The 23,555-nt window shown below is 38.4% G+C and overlaps 1 protein-coding gene across 2 annotated transcripts in view; it reads left to right on the top strand.

The window, feature by feature from the left end:
* MSH3 (mutS homolog 3) overlaps window positions 1-23,555 on the top strand; it is a 112,848-nt gene that overhangs the window by 43,886 nt on the left and 45,407 nt on the right. For both annotated transcript variants that reach the window (XM_054053713.1, XM_054053712.1), the window contains exons 11-13: window positions 4,914-4,998; window positions 5,585-5,694; window positions 17,750-17,882. In XM_054053713.1, the coding sequence (XP_053909688.1) occupies window positions 4,914-4,998; window positions 5,585-5,694; window positions 17,750-17,882 (328 nt within the window). The remainder of the gene's footprint in view (window positions 1-4,913; window positions 4,999-5,584; window positions 5,695-17,749; window positions 17,883-23,555) is intronic.

Below are 23,555 nucleotides of genomic sequence, written 5' to 3' on the forward strand. Positions count from 1 at the left end.
GGCAAGATGAAATTAAGAGAGAATCCAGAATGTAAGACCTTCAGCTTAAATTGGTGGACATCCTTGAATTTTCGGGGGAAATGCCATAGAAATTGAGGGAATGGTGTTCCTAAAGCTTTCATATCTCCTGGATGCTGACAATATCAGGAATATCATGTATACAAGGCAATACATATGTTTATTTACCCACTCTTTCTATGAGAAAAGGAGTACTGAAATTATTTTGGGATGTTCTAAAGTGAGCTCATGAGCAAGACGGACTGAAAAAGGACAGGCAAGGTTTTCAGACACCAAGAAAAGAAGTGCTTAGCAAAGGATTTACAATCTCTTTTGTGACCACAGCAGAATGGCAGCAGGTAGGAGCTTTTGTACCCTTGACATTTGAAGCTTGTAGGAGTACTGAGGCTGTGTGCAAGGAAAGCAGGCTGAGAGAGTCCAGACATCTGGGTGGAATAAGGTTGCAGTCTCACTCCTTGGTGTGAGCTCAGTGGAGAAAAAGAAGATAAATTCAGGATAAAAAATATGGGCATGTTTTTGCTTCTTGTAAATCTTTGCAGGTCCTCTCATTTATATCTTTGTTCTCTGTTTTGTATATCTCAGCTTTAGTTTTGTGTATGTGTCTGTTTTGTTTTTGTTACTGGTTTTAGGCAGAAGTTTCTGGACTCTGTCACATCAGGGACTCAAATCAGAAGTTCTAGCCCCGTGGCAGTTTTGCTAATGAATTTAAAACTGGTTAGTTAAATACAAAACATGGTCTGGGCTTGATGTTCTTAGCTGCTTAGACTGTGGTACGTGTCTTTCATGCCTAAAGAAACCTAGTGCTTCTGAGAAATATAGAGAATTGGTTTTGCTCTTTAAAGTTGAATAGGGATTCGTGCAACTCTTGTCTAAATAAATAAGTTTGTTTTATGGTTTATTCACCCTTAGAAATCTTAAAGACCTGGACTCCAGAGGTCTGTAAAAGGCAATTGAGCAAAGAAAACCTGCTGCTTAGTAGGCTTTCAATACAGTGCCTTGCAGCTTTGCTGGAAAGTTTTGACAGATTTGCAAAATTTAAGTAGTTGAGAACTACTCATCTGAATAACATGCATTCACTTAGGCTGCATTGCTGAGCATGAACTTATTTGTAATATCTCCCATGGAGAGAATAATGAATAAAGCATGAAAAGTGCCCTTTGCTGCAAGCTCCTCAGGAGGCAGAATGACCAAAACGATGCAATTTTGGAAGTAACATGTAAGAATAAAAGTCTTAGTGTTCAATTTACTGTCCTAAAGCAACCATAGTAACCCTTTAATACTCATCATTAACTGTGGTTCTAATCTGAAAAGTTATTTCATGAATAAGAAATGCTTTCTTATGTATTCCCCAAAAGTTTCCTAAATCTTACTAGAAGCTTGTGTTTCTTTTTGCTTCCTCTTTTCATTTCTCTCAGCCCAGATGGCACGATCCTACCTTGCCTTGCTTCTCAATTGAGGAATTGCCAGCGGTTTCCATCCTTTCTGTTTTATGGTGTTTAAGTACTTTAGACAGTTGCAGTCAGCTCTTTGAAACTTGGGTCACACTGTCACTTAACAGAAGGAATTATGGTATTGTGATCCTCATAGAATGGATTTTGAAGGGTTATTTTCACTGATGCAGGAAATGGCTGTTTCACACAATCACAGAATCATTGGGTTGGAAAAGACCTCCTGGATCATCGAGCCCAACCATTCCTATCAACCACTATACCATGCCACTGAGCATCTCATCCACCCGTCTTTTAAATACCTCCAGGGATGGTGACTCCACCACCTCCCTGGGCAGCCTCTGCCAGTGCCCAATGACCATTTCCGTGAAAATTTTTTTTTCTCATGTCCAGCCTGAACCTCCCCTGGCACAGCTTGAGCCATTCCCCCTTGTCCTGTCCCCTGTCCCTTGGGAGAAGAGGCCAGCTCCCTCCTCTCCACAACCTCCTTTCAGGTAGTTGTAGAGAGCAATAAGATCTCCCTACAGCCTCCTCTTCTCCAGGCTAAACAACCCCAGCTCTCTCAGCCACTCCTCATAAGACTTGTTCTCCAGCCCCCTCACCAGCTTTGTTGCTCTTCTCTGGACACACTCCAGAGCCTCAACATCCTTCTTGCAGTGAGGGGCCCAGAACTGAACACAGTATTTAAGGTGCGGTCTCACCAGTGCCGAGTACAGAGGCAGAGAATAACCTCCCTGGACCTGCTGGTCACACCGTTTCTGATACAAGCCAAAATGCCATTGGCCTTCTTGGCCACCTGGGCACACTGCTGGCTCCTGTTCAGTCGGCTGTCAACCAACACCCCCAGGTCCTTCTCCTCCGTGCAGCTCTCCAGCCACTCTTCCCCCAGTCTGTAGCACTGCATAGGGTTGTTGTGTCCCAAGTGCAGGACCCGGCATTTGGCCTTGTTAAACCTCATGCCATTGGTCTCAGCGCATTGGCCCAGCCTGTTCAGGTCCCTTTGCAGAGTCTCCCTACCCTCCAGCAGATCCACGCTTCCACCCAGCTTAGTGTCAGCTGCAGACTTGCTAAGGGTGCACTCAATGCCTTCATCCAGGTCATTGATAAAGACATTGAACAGGACTGGACCCATCACGGACCCCTGGGGGACACCACTTGTGACTGGCCTCCAGCTGGAGTTAACTCCGTTGACCACCACTCTTTGGGCCCGGCTATCCAACCAGTTTTCCACTCAGGAGAGTGTGTGTCTGTCCAGGCCAGTGGCAGACAGTTGCACATCAGAATTTCTCACACACTTCTGCCACACTGACTTAATATTTGTTTACAACCATCTTCTTATGTCATTTGGTCTCTAAATTCCCTACAAAGAGTCTGTCTTTGTTCATGTTTTTATCAAGTTCTGATCCCAAGCTGAAGGAAGATGAGGGGGTGGAAGCAAAACGCGTTTTAAGCTATGACATCTGGAATTGTTGGTTTGGTATATAGCGCAGTTGATCTTGGCTATTATTCATATACTCTAAGCTCTCAGTTACTAGGGTTAATAGTAGGGTGGAGTAACTCAGATAAAGCAATGGGTTATATAAAACACACATAATTTATGCTGTGAGAACAATTTTAACATACCTGATCCTGAAAGAGTAGTAAATGTACTCTGCAGTGGAACAGTTAATTGTCTTTGAACAGTACCAGAGAACAAGCTTGCTCTGAGAAGAATACACTCCATGTTAAGTGGTCTGAAGCCAAGTGACGCAGAGGAATGCTAGAACCACTAAATCCACAGTCCTGAAACTCACCTGTTGGTGGTTGAGGCTTGATAGAAATAGCCAAAAGTAACCTTTTGGCTTTGAAGTAGTGGAATGGCATGGTTCTTACCTAGCTGGGTTTAAGAGATCATAGGCTTGAGTAGTGGCAAACTGAAATGCAGGAAGTGTGTGAAGCTGCAGTTTGGATGAGTTTGAGATGGAGAAGTCATGTTTTTGGAAGAGTGGGTAGGATTCATTGTTATTCATAGGAACTGAGCCAAGCAGAAGTAATTCCTATTTAATTTTTGCTAGCATCCGGAGTTGTGACTGAAGATAATAAAAGGAAGTTTTGTTTGGTTGCTTATAATATTGTGTACTCTGGAAAGTGCTATTGCTTTTGCCTCCAAGGTTTTGTTTTGCTGGTTAGCTTTGTTGGTTGCTGGATAGCACAGTAGCACAGAGTAATTGACTGTGGGTACAGTTCTGCGTCTGCTGTACTTCCAGTCATTGAACATCTTGAGGGACTCAGTTGAATCTACTTTTTAACAACAACAGCAAAAAAAATTCCACGGAAAGTACTTCTAATTTGACCCATTATTTTGGAACAAATTTGCCAGCAGATCCAAACACCTGCACACACCATAAATATATAACATTAGTATGAATATTTCATGTTTCTCAAAGTTCTAGTGCTGTTCTTAGTTTTAATATAGCAATAATTCAGCTGTGTGCATCTAACAGAAAAGTTTGAGTGTTTGAGTGTTCCCCAAGAGACTTTGAAATTTACTGCACTGAAAAGTCAAGAAAGCAGTTTTAAATCTGACCCAGCAAGTCGTTCTGTTTAGTCTAAGACAATAGTGTCCTAGATTTTGTTTGAAGGGCAGTCAGCAGTATGATTAACCTAGACAATCTTGACTTGGTTTGTCAGAAGCATTTAATGAGGACCTTGCACTTCACTTCGTGGTCCCAACCACCACATGCATGTGTGTCTAAGACTGAAATAATTTTCCTGTCTAATATAATAACACTTCTAATACAATTATTTTATACATGTTGATTCTAAACCAGTGCAACCTTTAGATTGGTCTCATCTTCTGTTAGGAAGTGTCAAAAAGTCAGGTAATTTTGGTCATGTTTATTTCATATTAAAAATTAAATCAGATATTTAAAATATACTTTATTTTCCCAAATAATTGCACTAACAGCCTGTTTAAATATGTTGTAAAAAAATAAGAATATGTGTTCTTGATATGCTGGTTTGCTGATAAGTTGTGTTAAAAGCCTGTTCCACTCTTGAAGCATTATTTCTTAGCCCTATCTCTGCTTCTAATCCTACTATGATTGCAACAGAACAAAAGCAGGTACTTTTTCAACTTCATCATAGGCTGAAGAAGGAGAACTTCCTTAACTATCTAATAGATCAGGATTAGTTAATAGGAGGCCTGGATTTTACTCTGAGGTTTGCCAGAGTCATTGTAGGGAACTGGGAAGAGAGTCATAAATCTTACTTTCCAGGCAGTAAATTAAAAAAGATTCTTAGTGTTCAGTTCTTTTATTTATTTGAATAGATTTTGATTTCTTACTTGATTTTTTTTATTTTACTTTGCCTAACGCATTAATTCTCTAATGTGAGAATCTTGACAGTGTTTTACCATTATGTCTGTGCGCAAATTTAAAATATAATATATGAAATTCCTCTCCCCAGCAATTTCAAACGGTTGTCAAGTGAAACTGAATACATGACAATTAATGGGACAACAATGAAAAATCTTGAAATTTTACAGAATCAGGTAAGCACAAATGTAGTTTTTCTTAATAAATGTTGAGATCTTCCCAGCTCTTTGACATACTGTTCCCAATAAAGTTAGTTAATTTAGTTTGTCAATCTCACCCAGAAGCTTTAAATTATTTTAAATGGGATCAGACTGAAGGAGGATTACATTTTCAGAGACGTGAATGAAAGCTAATCTGTACTTACTTTTAGTGTGGGTTAGGAACATTATTGCATGTTTAACTAGCAAAGAACTTTCCTAAAGTTTGAGTTCTTGAGCAACTGCACTCAAGTTATATGATTGCAGTAGGGGTTGTTTTTCTTTTGTGCTACTGCACAGACCTTTAAGCATAAACTTGATTGTTTAATTTATTCCAGTAATTTTCTAAAAAGATATTCTGGCTAGTGGAAAAACGTACTTAAGTATCTTTCGACTGTTGGAGGTACTTTATTTAAAGTGTTGCTGGTGAACAAGATCAATAAACAAACATGCAGTTGTCATATCGTAAAACGTAAATGGTGTGTTTAGGTAGTGTGGTGAAGGTCCTTTCACTACATCATTGGTTGTTCAGTTAAAAGTAATTCTGCTATTTTTATTATTTTAGACTGATATGAAAACAAAAGGAAGCCTACTCTGGGTCTTGGATCATACTAAAACTTCCTTTGGACGTCGGAGATTGAAGAAGTGGGTAACCCAGCCCCTCATGAAATCCAGGCAAGACAGCTCTTTATCTTGAGCTAAAGTTGCATTTTAAAATTATGATGTTGAGCGTGCCCAGTGTATTTATTTTTCTGAAGACCTGAGATCCATAGTAGGGGTTACAAAGGAAATCATGTCATTGAAGATAGGGATGTTATGCATAGGTTCAAAAGAGTTAAACTGCTCTTTTTGGGCACAGAGCGTCTTCAGTAGTTCAGAGGTGTAGGTTTGGGGCAAGTTAGAAATTCCTATGCTGAAATGAGATTGAGTACCAATCAAGTTCACTATACTTTTTCAGACAATGGATGAGGATTGCATACTGTTGGAGGATGTTTTATTCCTAAACTTGCCAATTAACATATGATGTCTGCCTTGCTTCACAAGTATTTGCGTTCTTAATGTATTTAATTTGTTCTAAAGTATCTGTGGACGTTTCTGCTGTCCTTGTGTACAATATATTGCATGTGAAAGTTTTTATTCGTTCTGAAATGTGATTGTTTGGTCACTCTTGTATTTTGAAATATCCTTCATTAATGCTTTATTTTGTGATACTATCATGCTTGGGTTTAATCATCTCTGTCTTGAAATGGACTCTTTATCTTTTTTGATTTCTCTTTGCAGGCTTTATTTGACTGTTGTACTTGGATATGTAGTAAATAACAGTGTTAAGTATATGCAATATTTGTTGCCTACGTTTTAAGTTTTTTTTATCTATTCCTCAGAATGTGCTTTCCCTGCACATTGTCAGTGTAGAGTTTACTCAATTGTCACTTTGTTCACTTCAGCTATACCATACAGTAAATCCTTTTAGTGTGGTTCTCTAGTAAGTTTTTCCTCTGTTTTCCTCTTGTAACTATATTAGCAGTTTTACTTTCTATTGATCTTTAACAGTTTTAAATAGTGAGGTATACCATTTTTTTCTCATTTTGCTTTTGTTGGTAATATAGAATATGTTGGTAATTTATGAATATCTTAGAGCACTAAAATTCTGAAGCATTGCTACTCAATTTTCTTGCTAGCCTTTTGTAATGATCTTTTCTCAATAGTGTAAGAGAAGCACATAACTATATTTTCAGTTCTGTTTTGTTGATTTAGAATATTAGAGAACTTTTTCATTCACAGGAGCCATGCTGGTCAGTCTCTTTCATGCTGCAGTTTCTGACTCATATTTAATAAGTTGATTTCATTATGTCTAATATTTTAAAATTCTTCTGATAATAGCTTTCCTATATCTTACCCACTTCAGAAAGGCTTTTGATGTAACCATCCTAAATAGTAATAGACTTTGTGGAAGCTGAATATGTGTCTGGTGTTCACCTTAAAAGCATATAGATAGAATTTCCAGGCCACTTTACAGGAATAAATTGACATAAATTAGTTTCTTTTTTCCTGCTCTTGAGGTACCTTATGACTATCTGGGAATTGTTTGCATAGTTGTCAGCGGTGGGAGCCAGAGCCCAGGCTCTGGTGTGGCTTGCGGGCAGCTCTGAGGATGGGGCCATGGAAAAGAGTGCCTTTAACCATATTACTTCCAAATGGTCACATGCATGATGCAGCAGGTACCATTCAACAGTCAAATAAGAGTTCTTATCCAAAAGGAGAAGATAGAAATCTGCTTGCTTGGGTGCTTAAGGCCTTCTTTCTTATGTAGTAAATTTAGTTTAAATTCTCCCTTGCCTCAGTGCAGAAGCAGCCTTACAGTTTGCAGGGTTTTTTTCTCTTTTTCCTCCGCTCTTTGCTACTTCTAGAGGTTGCTACTTCCCCTTTTCAGCAATACTTCTCAGATGAAGCAAAAAAAGCTATTTTGTTTCTAAGTATTTCTCCCCTTCTAACTGAGTTGTAATTTCAGGCACTAAGTGCATCAGACATTCAGTAGTATTGTTTCCTGTAATACACCCAAGTGCACTTATAGAACATTCTGTGATTGTAATTCACCTGTGCCTCCTGGAGCAACATTTTCAGAAGTAAGATTTCTATACTGCACCTTTTCCAGTCGGTGAGAAGGTGCATTCTCCTTGGTGTATCAAAAACCAAGAGGTTGTAGTTAGTGCTCTGTGTCTTACAGTTGGAAATCACTTGGGATGATGACTGAATTTCCAGGGGATAAACCACACAGTAGATTGAATAAACTTGAAGATACCCATTGGATCATTGGAGATATGTAATACATTTAGAAGAAAAGATTGTAGGCATAAATCATATGCTATTGGGTAAAAAAAAAGGCTTAACCAGGAAAGGTGTTGTCTTCGCTTATTCATCTAGTTATGCAAACATAGTGAGATAAGAAAGTATGAGTCATTGGGGATTGAGCTTTTTAGGAGAAATCAGGAAAGTCTTTGGTTTTTTTTGTAAGAGTCATCTTTTTGGATTACGGGAGTGTTATCTTGCCTTGCTGTCTTGCCTTTGAAATATAAGTTCCATCCAGTGCCTCTCTCCCTAACTTCTGTAAGGGCGAGCAGAGAGCAAAGGCAGTAGAAAGCTGAGCTGGTTGGAACAATTTTGGACTGAATCAAATGTGTTGTTTCCCTGTTGGGCTATGGAGTTTGAGGAGAAGTAGAGCTGTGTTATTGTACTCAACAGCAGAAGGTCTAAGGACTTGTGTCAGGATACATTGTGGGTTTTGTGTCTTTGTACGTGTGCAACATGTAAAAATAATTTCTTTCCTAATGCAAAATTACTCTACGAACCTCTGAAGATGATGTGAAAGTTATTGCTTTTTGGATAGCTACAGGAAGAGGAGAAAGATAAGCTTAATATAGGCCTGGTTAAGCAAACTTGGGTCTAATTTGTATCCTTGTTGTTTTATTGTTGTATGTAATGGATATATTATAAACAATATATAATATATATTTATTAACAATAAAACAACAAGGATACAAATTCTGTGGTGGTGGTATAAAAGAAATTTCAGGGAAGCTGTTGCCCTGCATGGCGAAGCCTCATCTCTGCAAAATGTGTCTTTGCTTCTGCCTATGTCCTTGGCTACTTTTTCCCACTCCCACCTTTGCATCTCCCTTCCCTGTTCCTGAAGTGTTGTGACTGGCTTCAAGCTATAGAGGTGCTGCTTGCCCAGTCTGGAGTCTAAACAGAATAGGCAAATGTGGAACAAATATTGCATCTTTTTCCCCGTTGAGGAATAATTTGTCTGTGCCTTGCTCAGCTGTTGATTCTTGCACAATTTTCAGGAAATGTGTTTTCTTGACCTCAAACGCACACCTTCGTTGACTGTGTTAAGGCTGGCTAGAATTGAACAAAGAGTTCGAAACTGCAAAAGGCTGATGAGTAGCACATTCACATACAGATTTATTATTTCTGTATTAGGCCAGGCTGGGCTGTAAAGCCAATAAAGCTGTGACTAGGTGCTTAAAGTAGCAGTTGGGGTAAATGATGATCGTATCATACTGAGCAATTTATAGCTACTGTAAGGGAATGTGTAGAATTGCATTCCTGTGCAGGGAACTCTGTAGCCCATAGGTATAGAAAGCATCACATAAGAAACATTGTTTTCCCCCACCCTGGTCTGTTCCTAGAGGGGTAGAATATCTTTTAAATATCAGTGGGTGGACATAGTAGCATCATTTCTAGTACCATAGCAAGGGAGAAGGTAGAGACTTTGCTATCTGAGTGGTAGTCAACCTGGAAAAATGCTGGTGTTTGACTTTGTTGCAAAAGTGCTTGGTTGATTAGTTAGAAAACTATGTCCTGCAATATTTTAAAAGCTTAGGTGTGGTGGGTGGATAAATTTAAGTGATAAAATGTTGTGTGTGACAAGAGCATGTTAGTTTGCACAAAGCTCTCTCTCTCTTTGGGGTCATATCTCCTGGTTTTTTTTGAGGGTATTCATAGTTTAAAGTAGATTAAATGGACTGAATAATCCACATGTATACTGTATTTCTTTAATAATACTGTTGACTTTCCTAGTTTTTTAATAGGTTGTGTATGATGTACAGAAGCTAATGCACTGGGGCTAATGACAAGATTATGGAGAGCAGAATGCCCTACACATGGAGTTCAGAAATCACACAACTACTAGCACAGAAAGCCTGTTTGGTGCTTTGGCGTGAATAGGCTTTGCCCTTGTTAGCCTATGTTGAAACAGGGAAAAAAAAACCCATCCCCCTCACCTACGCACATAACTTCCTGTCTATAAAGAAAACAAGTGATGATCAAAGATTTCATCAATGTCTTGGGACTCTGCTGTAATAGAGAACTTGTGAGATGGGAGGTCACTGCCCACCCCAGCAGGAGGCCTATCAATATACTTCAGCTTTACTGTGGTGCATGGTTCATTTTCTTGTCTCCCAGACACACTGACAGAAGTGAACGTGGGACTTTAATGCCTGAAACTCTCTGTGTAACACAGTTTCTTGCCTGTCATTATTTGTACTCAATCTGTACTCATTAGGTCTTTTTTCAGACCAGATAGTTAAAACTGATGTTTAAGTCTCAAGGAAGGAGAAAGTTTGTAGGTATTTAGAGAGTTACAAAAAACATTTAACCTTTGCTTTGCAGGCTAGACAAACCAAATGTTTAATTACCCCTCAAAACCAGAATTTCCGTTTTTTTCCTGTTATCCTAGTAGCCTTTGCCGTGCCCCATTTCTTCTAGTTCTGGATGAGATGATGCTTTTATTGAGGCTGAACTGAAGCATTATTGTATTAATAATTTCTATTAGTCTGAATATACTTTGCCTGCAGCTTAGCAAATTCCAAACTGCAGACAGGTCGTTATCTACTGCTGAAGAAAAGAGTGTATATTTCTTATTACTAATGCAACATGACTTTTGTTTTGAGGAAATGTATGGTAAAACTGGGAAGAATAGTATCCCTTTATAGTGATCTTTGCAACAACATATGTTTCCTAATATAAAAATGGCTTGTGCTAAATTTTCTAACACTGAATGTATTGAATGCTGTTTTATTTATACTTCTACACACAAAGTACAGTTTAAAGGAAAGTCTTTCAGGTTTGACTTCGTGTTTGTTCCCATAATTAAGAGATCTGAGCAGTGAAACAAACTACCTAAAGGTAAAGAAACCCATCTTAATTGAGAGTTAAATTTGCCATTTGATACTATCATCATCCAGAACTGAATTAGGATCTTCTTTTGCAGCAGTGATTTAGGAATAAAGTCCATCCATTCTACATCAGAATTCGACAGGCTAAAATTTACTCCGAAGAATAAAGATTTTATAGCATCAGTGCTGATATAAAATGCACAAATGCAGGTTACAGCATATGCCTGAGATCTCAAAATTGTTGTAGTAAAGGAAAAGATTGCAGCATCATCACATGTATTTATTCATTTTTGCTAGCTGTGTTTTGGTACCAATGAATGCTGTGTCTAACTCCTTATAAATGTAGTAATCAGGCATTCTTTCATGTGCGCTGAAATGGCTAATGGTTGCCATGTTTAGCACAGTAGATGAAATACATTGTGTATGAACATAGACAAAAGTGTTTGATTATCATTTGCATATTTTATATATTCTTTTGACAGATGTGAAGACAAAGTTAGTAGTACTTGTATATTGCTGTTAAGTATTCGAAATCCATTCGGGAATATTGTCTTCTCCTGGCTGTGTTTTATTTAGGGGAATGTTGGACCTCTGTGGAGAGGTACGAGACATTAGGAGTTTCAAGAGTAAATAACTTTCTTCTGCAATAGAAAAACAAGTGAACAGATCCAGAAGGACATTACATTTTTTTAGGTTTTACTTAAATCTCACCACAGTAATTATCATACGATTAATCTTGTTTGTACTTTTTCATTCTTGCTAGTGCCTAACATTGCAGTGGCCGCAGCACAATTTTACAGTGTGACTAGCTTTGTGGGATAAATCCCAGATTCTAACTTAGCCAGTTACCTTAAAAAGTCAGAGGCAGACTGGATTTTGGGGTTTTTTTTGTTTGCTTGTTCTTTAAAAAGACAAATGCAGTTCATTGATTGTATAGTGGTGATTCTACCAGGGCTTTGAGTTCTGATGGCATTAATTACTTGTTACGAAAGAGAGTGATCTAAAGCAGAAAGCACTCTATACTATTTAACGTGGTCCTTAACTTAACCAACTCGTATAAAGTGTTTGTAAACTGTGTTCTGAAGGAAGGTCAAGCAGAAAAGCAAAATGTATAAGTGGGACAAAATATAAAGCCATAAAAGCCAGAATAGCCTTCACCTTGTCCGGTGTTTGAAAGGAGCCAGTATCAGCAAAGAGTAGAAGAACAGGGCAACTGGGTAATATTATATAGCCAGCACTCTTTCCCAGCTTCTACCAGTTTGCAGTTCAGAGACATCCTCAGGCACAACTGATACCCATGTGTATCTTGCATTTTCCCAATGTTTACGTAATACCTTTTGTCTTTTTGAAATCCTGTGCTTAGGCAGGAGGCTGCTAGGCTTTGATCTAGATAATATAGATCATGGAAGGCAATGTTTGTTTTTTCATACTGTTTATTATGCTTTTTCAGATGGTGAGTTTATGTGACTGGTAGTTTCACGTATCACTGTGTTCTCTAAACAGATTTAATAAGATGAATTCAGTTCTATACATTCACTGTACTTGAGCTGCCTCCTTACCATGATGAATGAACTCATACTTTGTACATTTAGTGGAAGTTAAGAGATTAAGAGACTTATGATAAGTTCATACTTATTTACCTTGTATAAAAATAAAACTATTTATGACTGAAACTTTTCTGCGGTTCTTATATAGCAGTTACATTGTCAGTTCCAGATATATTATTGCATCCAAAAATGTTGTTTGCTTTGTTGTGAGAGAGATCAGCAGATCTGTTAGCACATTAGTAACCAGCAATCGTGTTTTGATTGTTAGGATGTTCAGATGTTAATTCAGTGCAGTGCAGTCATATCTGAAGTGTTGTGACTTGTCAAAATAATTTTTAGTTCAGGACTCATTTTTTTTTATGTGCTAATTTTCTGTAATATTCACATATCTCACGTAGAATAGTACAGGGGAGTATCTCATTATTTAATTTTAAATGACTAGAATAAAAACTCTGCAGTTAGATTTTGTTATGTTTAAATACATTGCAAAATGATTTTAGTATTGTGTTAAGTATGCTATTCTTGGATAGTATGGCAGAAGTATGTGTATTGCTTTTCATCAACTGACTTATGTTACATTACTTCACAGAAGGTTGTTTGGGAAATTGGATAGAACTCTGACTTAATACAGTTTGTACAGATGGGAAAAAATAGGCTAACGTTGCATCTAAATAAAGACTGAAGTAGTACCCCATTTATAAAATGTGAAACAGTTTCTTAGCATAAGCTGCTGAGCTTCTTTGTATAATGTTAGATTCAAATTTTCTAGTGATGGAATTTTTTTCCAGATAACACAGAGCTTAAAAAACCCCAAACTGTACATCAAATATCCTGAGTAAATGTGCAGAAAAAAATTCTTTTCAGAAAATACAACTGATCAGTATAATATATTGGTGCTCAACAAAAAAAGTATTTATTAGTTTACGTATAAATATTTAAAATTTAAGAGCACACTTTGAAATTCATGGTCTGGCTGTTTTTATAATTTCTTTTCCCTGTACTTCCTTCCTGATACACATGTAGTTTTACATGATTCTTCACAGAACTTCCTGGCTTTTGAGATAGGAATCCAAATATGTATTGTTTATGGGTGGAAAAAATGGGTCATTTGATACTGGATGCTGTTTTCCTGACCCTTTCTTAGTTGTAGGATTAAAGCAGAAAGAGTGTGTGGATGCTTAGTTCTAGATTACTGGAGCTACAGTAACATAGCCATATGTGAGGGTGATTAAAGTGCAGATTAAGCTTTGAAGGGAGGTTTGTTTTTCTTTTCAATATCTGCATCTATTTTACATATGACTTTGTTTTCAATTGCCCACATATAATCATGCTGTTTAAATTAAGCAACAGTATTCTGGAACAGAATTCTGCTGCTTACATGTGTGTTTTGTAATAAAAATACAGATTATTTTTTTCTTTAAGGTACATGTGTTTCTAATTTCACAGTTCAGCTCTCAGGAGTGTGCCAGGGTCTGAAGTACACAAATCTTAATATTTCTCCATGAAAATGTAATTGTGGCTGATGACACTAACCTTTCAGAATTTAGGTGTAACTGTCCACTAGCTTCAGAGCTGCATACTTGGGATATTTTATTACTTTGTCACTGATATTAACACTTCTTAATTTCCTTGCCATTATCCAGCTGTGGTTTAGAGCAGCTCACTAATTGATGTACAAAGCTTAAATCTCTGCTCTTTGAATATGCTGCATGGATGCCAACAGCTTGCTCTTCGGTTATTTGGTTGCCTAGCTTTTAGTAACCCTGCCAGACTACACCAGATACATGATTGTGGCTCTTGAGGATCAAATTTAAAGCTCAGATGTGTTCTATGCTGAAAGCAGCTGCTATAAGTCTGTGCGCTTCCAGTGACAGTTGCTGCTGTCTACTGTCACGATTTACAATAATGCCCTCCACTCTCAAAAAAACCCCTGGAGTAAGTGTATAATCAATGCCTATAAATGTATAAAAATGTTTAGTTTTATGCATTAGGCATAAAAGAGTGGAACAGTGGTAGGGAAGAAGTTGGTATTCTTATGACCTGCAACAGGCATGCTAAGCAGAGCCTACAAAGTCTGTTTTCCTCAGGGCTGGGAAAAGGCAGTCTTTTGGTATAGTGGGATATTTTGGATACTTTGGCATAAGTGGACAGTCTGCTGTCCAGAGATAACAGAGTGAGTTCTCAAGGTGGCCAAGGAACTGGAAAAAAAGGAAACAAGTCCCCCCTCACCTCACTTTAACAAGGGAAAAAAAGACCTGAGGAAATACGGGCTTGTCAGTCTCACATCTGTGCCCAGCAGTATCAGGGAGCAGATCCTCCTGGAAACAGTTCTAAGGCACAAAAGAATTAAGGATGTGATTACTGACAGCCAACATGGCTTCACTAAGGGCAGGTTATTCCTGACAAACTTGGTGATCTTCCACAGAGGGGCTACAGCATTGGTGGATAAGGGAAGAGTCAATGACATCATCTTCCTGGACTTGTGCAAAGGATTTGCCACTGACTCGCACAACATCCCTGTCTCTGAATTGAAGAGACGTGGATTTGGTGGATGGAACACTTGGTGGATAAGGAATTGAAAGGCTGGTTGCACTCCAAGAGTTGTGATTAGTGACTCAATATCCAAGTGGAGGCCTGTGCTAAGTGGTGTTCCTCAGGGGCTGGCATTGGGACTAGTGTTGTTTGACATCTTTGTCACAGACATGGACAGTGGGATTGAGGGCACGCTTAGCAAGTCTGCTGATGACATCAAGCTGTTAGGTGCAGTCAGCAGGCTGGAGGGAAGGAAGGAATGCCATCCAGAGGGACCTAAATAGGCTTGAGAGGTGGGCCTGTGTGTACCTCATGAAGTTCAGGAAGGCCAAGTGTGAGGCCTTGCACCTGGGCTGAGGCAATTCCAAGCACAATAACAGGCTGAGCAGAGAAGGGATTGAGAGCAGCCCTGAGGAGAAGTTCTTGGGGTTGTTTGTTGATGAGAAGCTCAACTTGAGCCACGAATACTGAAAGATGGAGAGGGACTTTTTATAAGGGCATGTAGTGATAGGACAAGGGGCAATGGCTTTAAACTGCAAGAGGGTAGATTTCAATTAGCTATAAAGAAGTAATTCTTCACTATGAGGGTGGTGAGGCACTGGAACACGTTATCTGGAGAGGTTGTGGATGTCCCATCCCTGTAGGTGTTCAAGGCCAGGTTGACTGTGACTTTGAGGAACCTGATCCAGTGGAAGGTGTCCCTGCCTGTGATCCTGTGGTTGGAACAGGATCAGCTTTAAGGTCCCTTCCAACCCAAATAATTCTGTGAAGAGAGAGCAGAGTCTTTCCCCAGTTCCTACAGTGGCTATGGAAGAGTGCATCGATTATACTTGTGCTCCAGGATTTTTTTGTTTGTTTTTTTTTTTTTTTTTTTGGTGGGGGGCATTCTGTGCAGATGAGGGGATGGCTTACTGTTCTAGTAGAAAACAGTATGTCACTGAAAAAATTCTGGCACTTAAATGCTGCTGGATTTATATGTATCCGAGTGCACGTCTTGTCATCATGATGTCTCTTTCACATGCTGTGTAATAAAATTTTAAGCATTCTTAGATTTAGCTGCCTTCAGGGCCAGAGACCTCTGATTGCCAATCTGTTGTAATGTCTGAAACCGGTGGAACTGCCAGATTTTGTTGATTTCCTCATGGATAGTATTTGTTAGCAACTACAGAGGCAAGTGGCATGGCAGTTCTGCAACAAAAGCCATGGGCAAGACAAGCAGTCTTTCCCAGGATGTTACATTATTATTGCATCGTTGCTTTTCATCCCTCTGTGCTGGCTGACCTCTAAACATCTTGCTGGTCCATGAGAACAGGCATGAGCTGGGCTGTTATTTGCCTTGTGCACACTTGGCTGGTATACAAAGTGTTGGTCTTAATCTGCAAGTGTGGATGGACTCACACGTAGCAGCATGCGAATTTTTGAAGTTTCTTGTCTCTGGAGGAGAATGTTGTGATAAAGCGTACTTGACATTCTGAGAGAAAACACAAGGATTTTAAAATGAATGCTGAAATATTTTGCGGATTTTTAAAGTTTATTGGAACATCATGTTTCAGATTCAGCCTCACTTGCCAGAAACTTTCTGAATGCCAGCTAAAGCCTTCCAGTGCACTGCTACCTGCAGAGCATGCCCAGTGGCACATTGTTGGGAGACTCTGAGGGAAGGTGTCATCTGGAGGAGATGTTTTTGTTGTGAAATCTCAGCACAGCTTAGCACAGCTTTCTCCTTGTTGACTTGGTTTTGTGGTGCACAAAGTTACCTCAGAGACAAAGCCTGAACATGGAAAAGCTATATTCAGAGGAATCATGTTATTCAGCTTTGACATATCTCTCACTGCTGTCTTACAAGTGAGCTTGCTACTTTTCACTCTGTTTCATTTGGGCTTCATGCACTGGTGGTACTTTGGTTCACTAGTTCCCAAAGAAGCTCCTAACCTGTATGTTTTAGATGTACTTGTACCTTAAAAATCAGTCTTTTCCTAGAAAGCAGCATTGAGGTAGTTTTGTGGTGCAGAAAGCATAAATGAAGTTTATCTTAGCTCTGCCATCCACAGCCAGTTCATGGATATATTCTTGGAAGTTTTAGCTGTGCCATTAGCAGCAATGTAAACCATAGAATCATAGAATAGTTTGGGTTGGAAGGGATCTTAAAGATCATCTAGTTCCAACCCCCCTGCCATGGGCAGGGACATCCCCCTAGATCAGGCCGCCCCAGGCCCCATCCAACCTGGCTTTTAACACCTCCTGGGATGGGGCATCCACAACTTCTCTGGGCAACCAGTTCCAATATCTCACCACTCTCATAGTGAAGAAGTTCTTCCTTATGTCTAGTCTATTTTAACTATTTTTCTATCAGTGGCTGTAAGAATATGATTGTAAAGCAGGTACAAATAACTATAGAATTGTTTCTTCACATAAAAAAATGTTTGCTCATTGATTGACATAAGCCCTGAAATATGGACATTAATGTTACAGGTTATTGGAAGAATAAAACAAACCATAAACCCGGTATGGTTTTGACTCATGTAGTTACTTTTGATCCAGACGAGCAATTGGTAAAGGGGCAAAATGATAACCAAAGTATGCTACATAAAGTTCAAGCGTAAACTCCCCCTGCCTTTCCACCTGGTACTTGTGAGCAAATTTAGCGTTGGATATTCAATGTTGATGGTATTACATAGTGCTACAAGAACATCTAAACATGGACGCTGTAATGTATATTTGGGTGTTCTGGGAATAGAGAGCGGATATTGAGCTTATATCCAGGATCTGGCTAGCATCTTGAATGAAAGCCCAAGCTCCTCTGCATTTCTGAATTCTTCTACTTACCTAGTCATGAGAATGTAGCCTTAGTCAAAGTTTAAAAAAAAACCAACAAACCCAAAACAAGGCAAAAGGAAATGTTCACCAGTTATATGCCTTCCCCCCAGGGAAATACAAGTTTTATTTATTTATCTTATGATTGTTCTTTTACAGTGATATAAATGCCCGACTTGATGCTGTGTCTGAAATTCTACTGTCAGAATCCAGTGTATTGGGTCAGATTCGAAATCTTCTTTGTAAGCTGCCAGATATAGAGAGAGGCCTCTGCAGTGTTTTTCACAAAAAGGTATACCCATAATTACCATAATTTATTATTTACTAAATGGTGTAATTCTGTCTTAAAGTACTTCCATAGTTTTTGCATGTTTGTTTAAAAATTTTTCTTCTTGGCAACACTGAAGCTGACATAATAAAAAGATGCAAGTTTATAAAAAGCATTCACGTTTATAAAAATTACTTTTGTCTTATGATAGAATCTTATTTGTTTTCAGTGAGTTGCTGGTAGAAGAAGTGTCTGAGTAAGGTTCTAGAATACATACATTGTATTGCTAATGCTGACAGGAAAAGCATCTAGAATACTCATGCTTTAGTGGCTGTGGTCAGTGAGATGGGATAATGCAATAGGTCTTTGTGCCATATACTATTTCCCTTTAAAAGAAAGCATTGCATTCTGTGTGCTTACCTAAATTACACTTGCAAGTGAAACCACTTGGCTGTACTTAGCTGTTTCCAAATTAATGTTAATTTGTGTATAAATTCTGTTATTTGGATCTCGCTTGCACATTTTATTAAGAATTACTTATGATGAGACACTAACAATTCTTAGTTGAAGCAGATTAATGTGCTAATAGCACCTGTGCAGTACTTCATGTTCTTTTATTTCACTGTTATATTTAGAGGTTTTGACAGTTCGTTTTAGGTAAGGGAATATGTGGGTAGAAGAAGAGCAAAGCTGTAATTTCTTTCTGGATGGTACAGCACAAAGATTTCCTCTCTTTGAAAATCTGAAACTTATTTCTTGTGTAGTTTTTTAAAGCCCTGATATGTTGCAGTGTTACGCACATGCAAAGACTCATGCTTCAATGAATGGATACAGAGATCCAGCCATAATGAAGTTTATGAAAAGAGGGAATGTGCACCAAGTTCCCATCCTTTAAAATGTACTGTATCCACGATACAATTGGTCACTCATAACAACTGTCCAGGAATTAAATAAATAACTTTTTAATGGTTTAACATTTCAGGTTGAGTGATATGTGGTAAGGTTTGTAAGGATACAGCTGTATTTTACAGCATCCTGGCAATTCTCCACTCCTATCTGCTATCCTACATTTCTGTCCTCTCCCCCCCTCCTCCCCCCTTTTTTTTGTAGTTTGTCTTGACAACAGCCACCATAGCATGAAGATGCATGTTTAGTGAATCAGATGTTGGAAAGAAGTTGCAGGAGAAAAGTGCTCCAGCAGAATCCATTGGAAGGGTAAATGCAGAGGCAAAGATCCAAGCACATACTTTTCCTTTAATGAACTAGCTTCCCTTGGTAAAAAATCTTGTTTGTCATCCATTGCAGAATACTGTGGAGAATGCACAAAACAGTGAAGATCTTTGGGACTTTGAGGAGATGACATTGTCCCTGAAAGACAGGGTCTAGTTTGAATAAAGAATCAAAAGCAGACTCTGGGAAACAAATTCTGCAGTCTAGACAGACATTGAATATGAAGCCTGGAGAAAGGTCCCTTCAAAGCAGATACAGGGTAACTGGCTTTCATGATTTTTTTTTTTTCCAGAATATCCAGTAGATGCTGCCATTTCAGTTCCCACTAGGAGCCTTTCCAAGTCTGTTAATCCCAGACGTCAATCTTCCACAATGAGGTTGCCTTCAATTTCATTCCCATTAAGGCTTCCTAAACTGAGTGGAACACACTGATGGCTTAACTAAAAGAATATGCTTTAATGCAGGCTTGTTATTTCAGTGTTAACTGCAGGAGACATACTTGATCCTTCACCCCTTTAGACTTCAATGATGTTAGTATTTGAGGAGGTATAGTTTCACAAAGGGAGACTTCTGAAGGGTACAGAGGTAGCTGGATTGTCTCAGTTGTTCCAAACATTTTTCATTCAGATCAGCCCGTGCGTAACTTTTATTTTGCAATGCACTTTGCACCAATAAACTCTAGAGGAGGGAGAAAAAAAGATCAGGCAAAATAGTGCTCTGTTTTGGAACTGACTTTTCAAGGCAAAGCATCCTTATGGGAGCTCTCCTGGTAGATAAACATCACTGTAAATTTTCGTGGTATAATTTTTTTAGCACATCTGCTAATGAGACTTGTCTGGTGGCATCATTCAAACTGGCAATTGTTAATCTGACCCTGCAAAAATTCCCCTTACCACCAACCCAAACCACCAAAACCCACTGCTGATCTACCCCCAGGTACGAGCAATCTCGAATTAGAACAGCATTCTTGAAGTGGGAATTAGATATTGCCTTGGAAGTCATATTATCAGCTCCAAGTTTGCCCCAGCCTGGAGAGGACTATGAGAATGATTAAGGAGATAAAAACCATGTTACTGTTGCTGTGGAGAGTGGAATTAATACAAGGACTGATTGTTCTCAGTTCCTACAGCTCCAACACCTGACATCTTGCTGGACAGAAACACTGTCAGCATCAGAATGGCGTCATCCTTCTCTGTGTCAAGAGAAGGATAACTGGAGATAAACTGTATGAAGTCTTCTTGGTAGCATTCAGAAGCTGACTTCAAAAGGAAACTGAGAAATGGGGAATCGTTAAGATTTTTGTCATAAGTAGTGCCTGGAGCTGATGCAGAATTAGGTCTTACTGGAAGACATAGTTGCTCAATGCGATCCATAACGAGTTCAGCCCCTGGAGAGAGACATTAAACAGTAGAACAAAATTTAGGCCACATACATTTATTTTGTGATCTGCATCTCAGGACAGTGGGAAATAAAGAATGTCAAGAGAGCAGAGATCTGTGCTTGAATTGGTCTAAAAACCAGTACAGAGTAAACATGCCATCAGTACTTTCAGAAATGTGTCCTACAGAGGGGCATCCTGATGTTGCCTGCTGATTTCACACCTGGTTTCATGCAGTGTGTTTCTGAAGATAAATATATATATTTTTATATATATATATATATATATATTTATACAGGCTCAGTCCCTAAATGTGTGTTTGTTTGTACCCTTTGCTCAATAAACATTATTTTTTTGACTAAAGCTCAGTCACTGAAGTGGGCGGGAATCATCACAACAAGTGGTCATTGAATTTAAAGAACACATTACAGTAAAGCTGTTTTGCTGAACTCTTACACAAGGAGGGTGATCAATAAGCAGACCTTAGCAAGGTGTGTAGCAAAATGTCATTGTAGTTTGTTCTGCCTCTTACTTCAAATATAGTCTCTCCCCTGTCTGGAGTTCCTCACAAGCTGCTGCACTTCATAAAACCTGTTCATATCTGAGTCAGTCTCTAAAACTTTGCTGTGTACTTGTTAGGCTGCTCACCTGTGCAAAATAAAGCAGGCAATTGCTACAAGGGGGGATATTTGCTGCTTGGCTACCTACAGCCTACTTGTGGCATTTGATAATCAGTTTTCCAGTGTATATTTCACTACCACATTGTCACACTTGGACCTCTCTGAGGAGTAAGCAGCTTAGATTAGTGCTAATTGTTTAAAATCTTTCACGTAAGATTGTCAACCAGAATGATGCTGAAAATGTGCCGTTCCCTGGAAGGCAGGTATGATACCTCAGAAGATTCAGAGAACAATGTTATATTTCTGATCTTTTTTATCTTATGAAGTCAATACTTGTTATATGCGCTCAGAAAATTAGTTACTTTTTGTATAGAATGTTTAAAATAAATTCTCCCCATAGCATAATATATTGTTGAATTCAGCTAACACATACCTTAATTTTTTTACATTTTTGCTTCTATGATAGAAGTATGTACGACTTGCATACACTACACTTTAATATTTTAAAGAATTTGCATCACAGATATTTTTAGATTTGCAATACAAAATGCTGAATTGAACAAATTGTTCCTCATTAAGCTGATTGACATAAATAGTGTCACAACAAGGGGACATATAATCTTAGAATGAAATTCCTCACTTCTCCTAAACCAAAAATAGTATGTTTACTATACTAACAATGTAAAGGTACTTTATTACCGTTTGAAAGGAATAATAAACATATGCTGCATTTCAACTCCCTGTTATTTTTCTTTAAAATGCTTTTAACTTGAAGTGGTCAATAGCTGTCAGCTCTCTGTGGCTCCCTTTTAGATTTGTTGGAAACAATTTCACTAATGCAAACAAGGCTACATTGCTTTTGGTGGTGTTGTTGAAAGGGTATTAGACCTGGAATACTGCTGTGCATTTTTCGTGCTTTCTTCTCAGTGGCAGCCATACCATTTTCAGTACAGCCTGATGAATCTAGTTGAAAGTATTGTTTGGCATTGCTGTCAACTCTGAGTTTATTTTTCTAGTGCCAGAGAAGATGTAGCTATCATTGACAGCATTTTGAAATTAGGCTTCAGAAATAGCATTGAGTAAATTTCTGAAAGTCTTCTGTGAATGCAAGACTATTAATCCTGCTTTATGGAAAGCATTTTTACGGTATTTTAAACACTTATAGTCTCTAATGTAGTTATAGGTCTTTTGTAAGGTTACTTAGGATTGAAACAGAATCAGTCACACTTTAATGGAGCCCAGCTTTTTGGAGTTCTTTTTATGCCTCTGTTCCAAGTTTCCTTAGTAAATAATTTCTGCAGTGGAGCCATTAAATCTTAGATGCAAAAGTCCTGCAGTGTTACTAAACTCAAGCCAGGGGAAACAGTAATACACTGAATAAGCACAAAAGGGGTATAGTCACCCTCTTTCTTAGGAATGCTGTGTTTAACAAAGGTTTTTATGGCAAAGCATGCTGAATTTTTCTTATTCTTCAAAGATATTGTAGACAGCTCACAGTAGGATATCAAAAAGACCGATAGATGACTGTTATGGTGTGTAGGTTATCAGAGCGGCTGTGAGAAGCTTTCATTAAGCATAGTTTGAGAAATCTCATAATAACTTTCAGAATTGTTTATGTTGTCTTTTATACATGACTAAGTTTGAAGTTTTTTCCCTGCTGATTATTTTGTAGGTGGCATTGCCTTGAAATCTAGCTTCTTCCTCATACTGAAGCCTTGCTTTCACCAGCCTTACCACCTTTGTTGAAGAATGCCTCAGACAGGTGTTCTTATGTAGTCCTAAAATATTTTTTCCCCACCCTTGTGTAGGTACTGAACTAATGAAGTCCCTGTTTGTTGTTTTTTTTTTTAAAGAAAAAATTGACAAAAGACCTCAAACAAACACTACCTGTTCAACTGATATATTTCTTACTGTCCGTATTTGCTCATTCTTCTTTTCTGGGCTTTGTTCTCCCATGAATCAGTTAATGCTATCTGTCAGGGACCTACTTTGCAATTTCATGTGGCAGGGCTTCAGCCTTTGCTTCCTTGAGTACATTTTGTAGTCAAGGGAAGTCTTGCAGAATTTTATGTTTTATCTTTATCAAGGATGATGATGATGCAGTCAGTCATACTACATTTTGGTTTGACTTTGAGTCAAAGCCTGGATTTAGCATTTGTTTAGTCTTTCAGACCTTTTCTTTGTGCATTGTCTTTAAACGTGTTTTCTGCTTTATTTTGTGTTCTTTTGTTGTCAGAGCTTTTACAAAATGGAGTAAGTAAGTTCCTGATAAGCAGAAAGACGTTGATAAATAGCAGTGAGTGCAGAACCAAAGTTTTCATGAGGCTAGGTAATAGATTGTTTATGATGAAAGATTAAATGATTATAGTTTGGTTAAATTCATGATTAAAGGAGAACAGAAGGTTTAGAGATATTTGAAGGATGTTAACAGCAGAGAGGGAGTTGAGTTAGAGTAATATAAAAAATAAA

The sequence above is a fragment of the Cuculus canorus genome, chromosome Z (genome assembly GCF_017976375.1).
Source record: "Cuculus canorus isolate bCucCan1 chromosome Z, bCucCan1.pri, whole genome shotgun sequence".
Classification (NCBI taxonomy): Eukaryota; Metazoa; Chordata; class Aves; order Cuculiformes; family Cuculidae; genus Cuculus; species Cuculus canorus.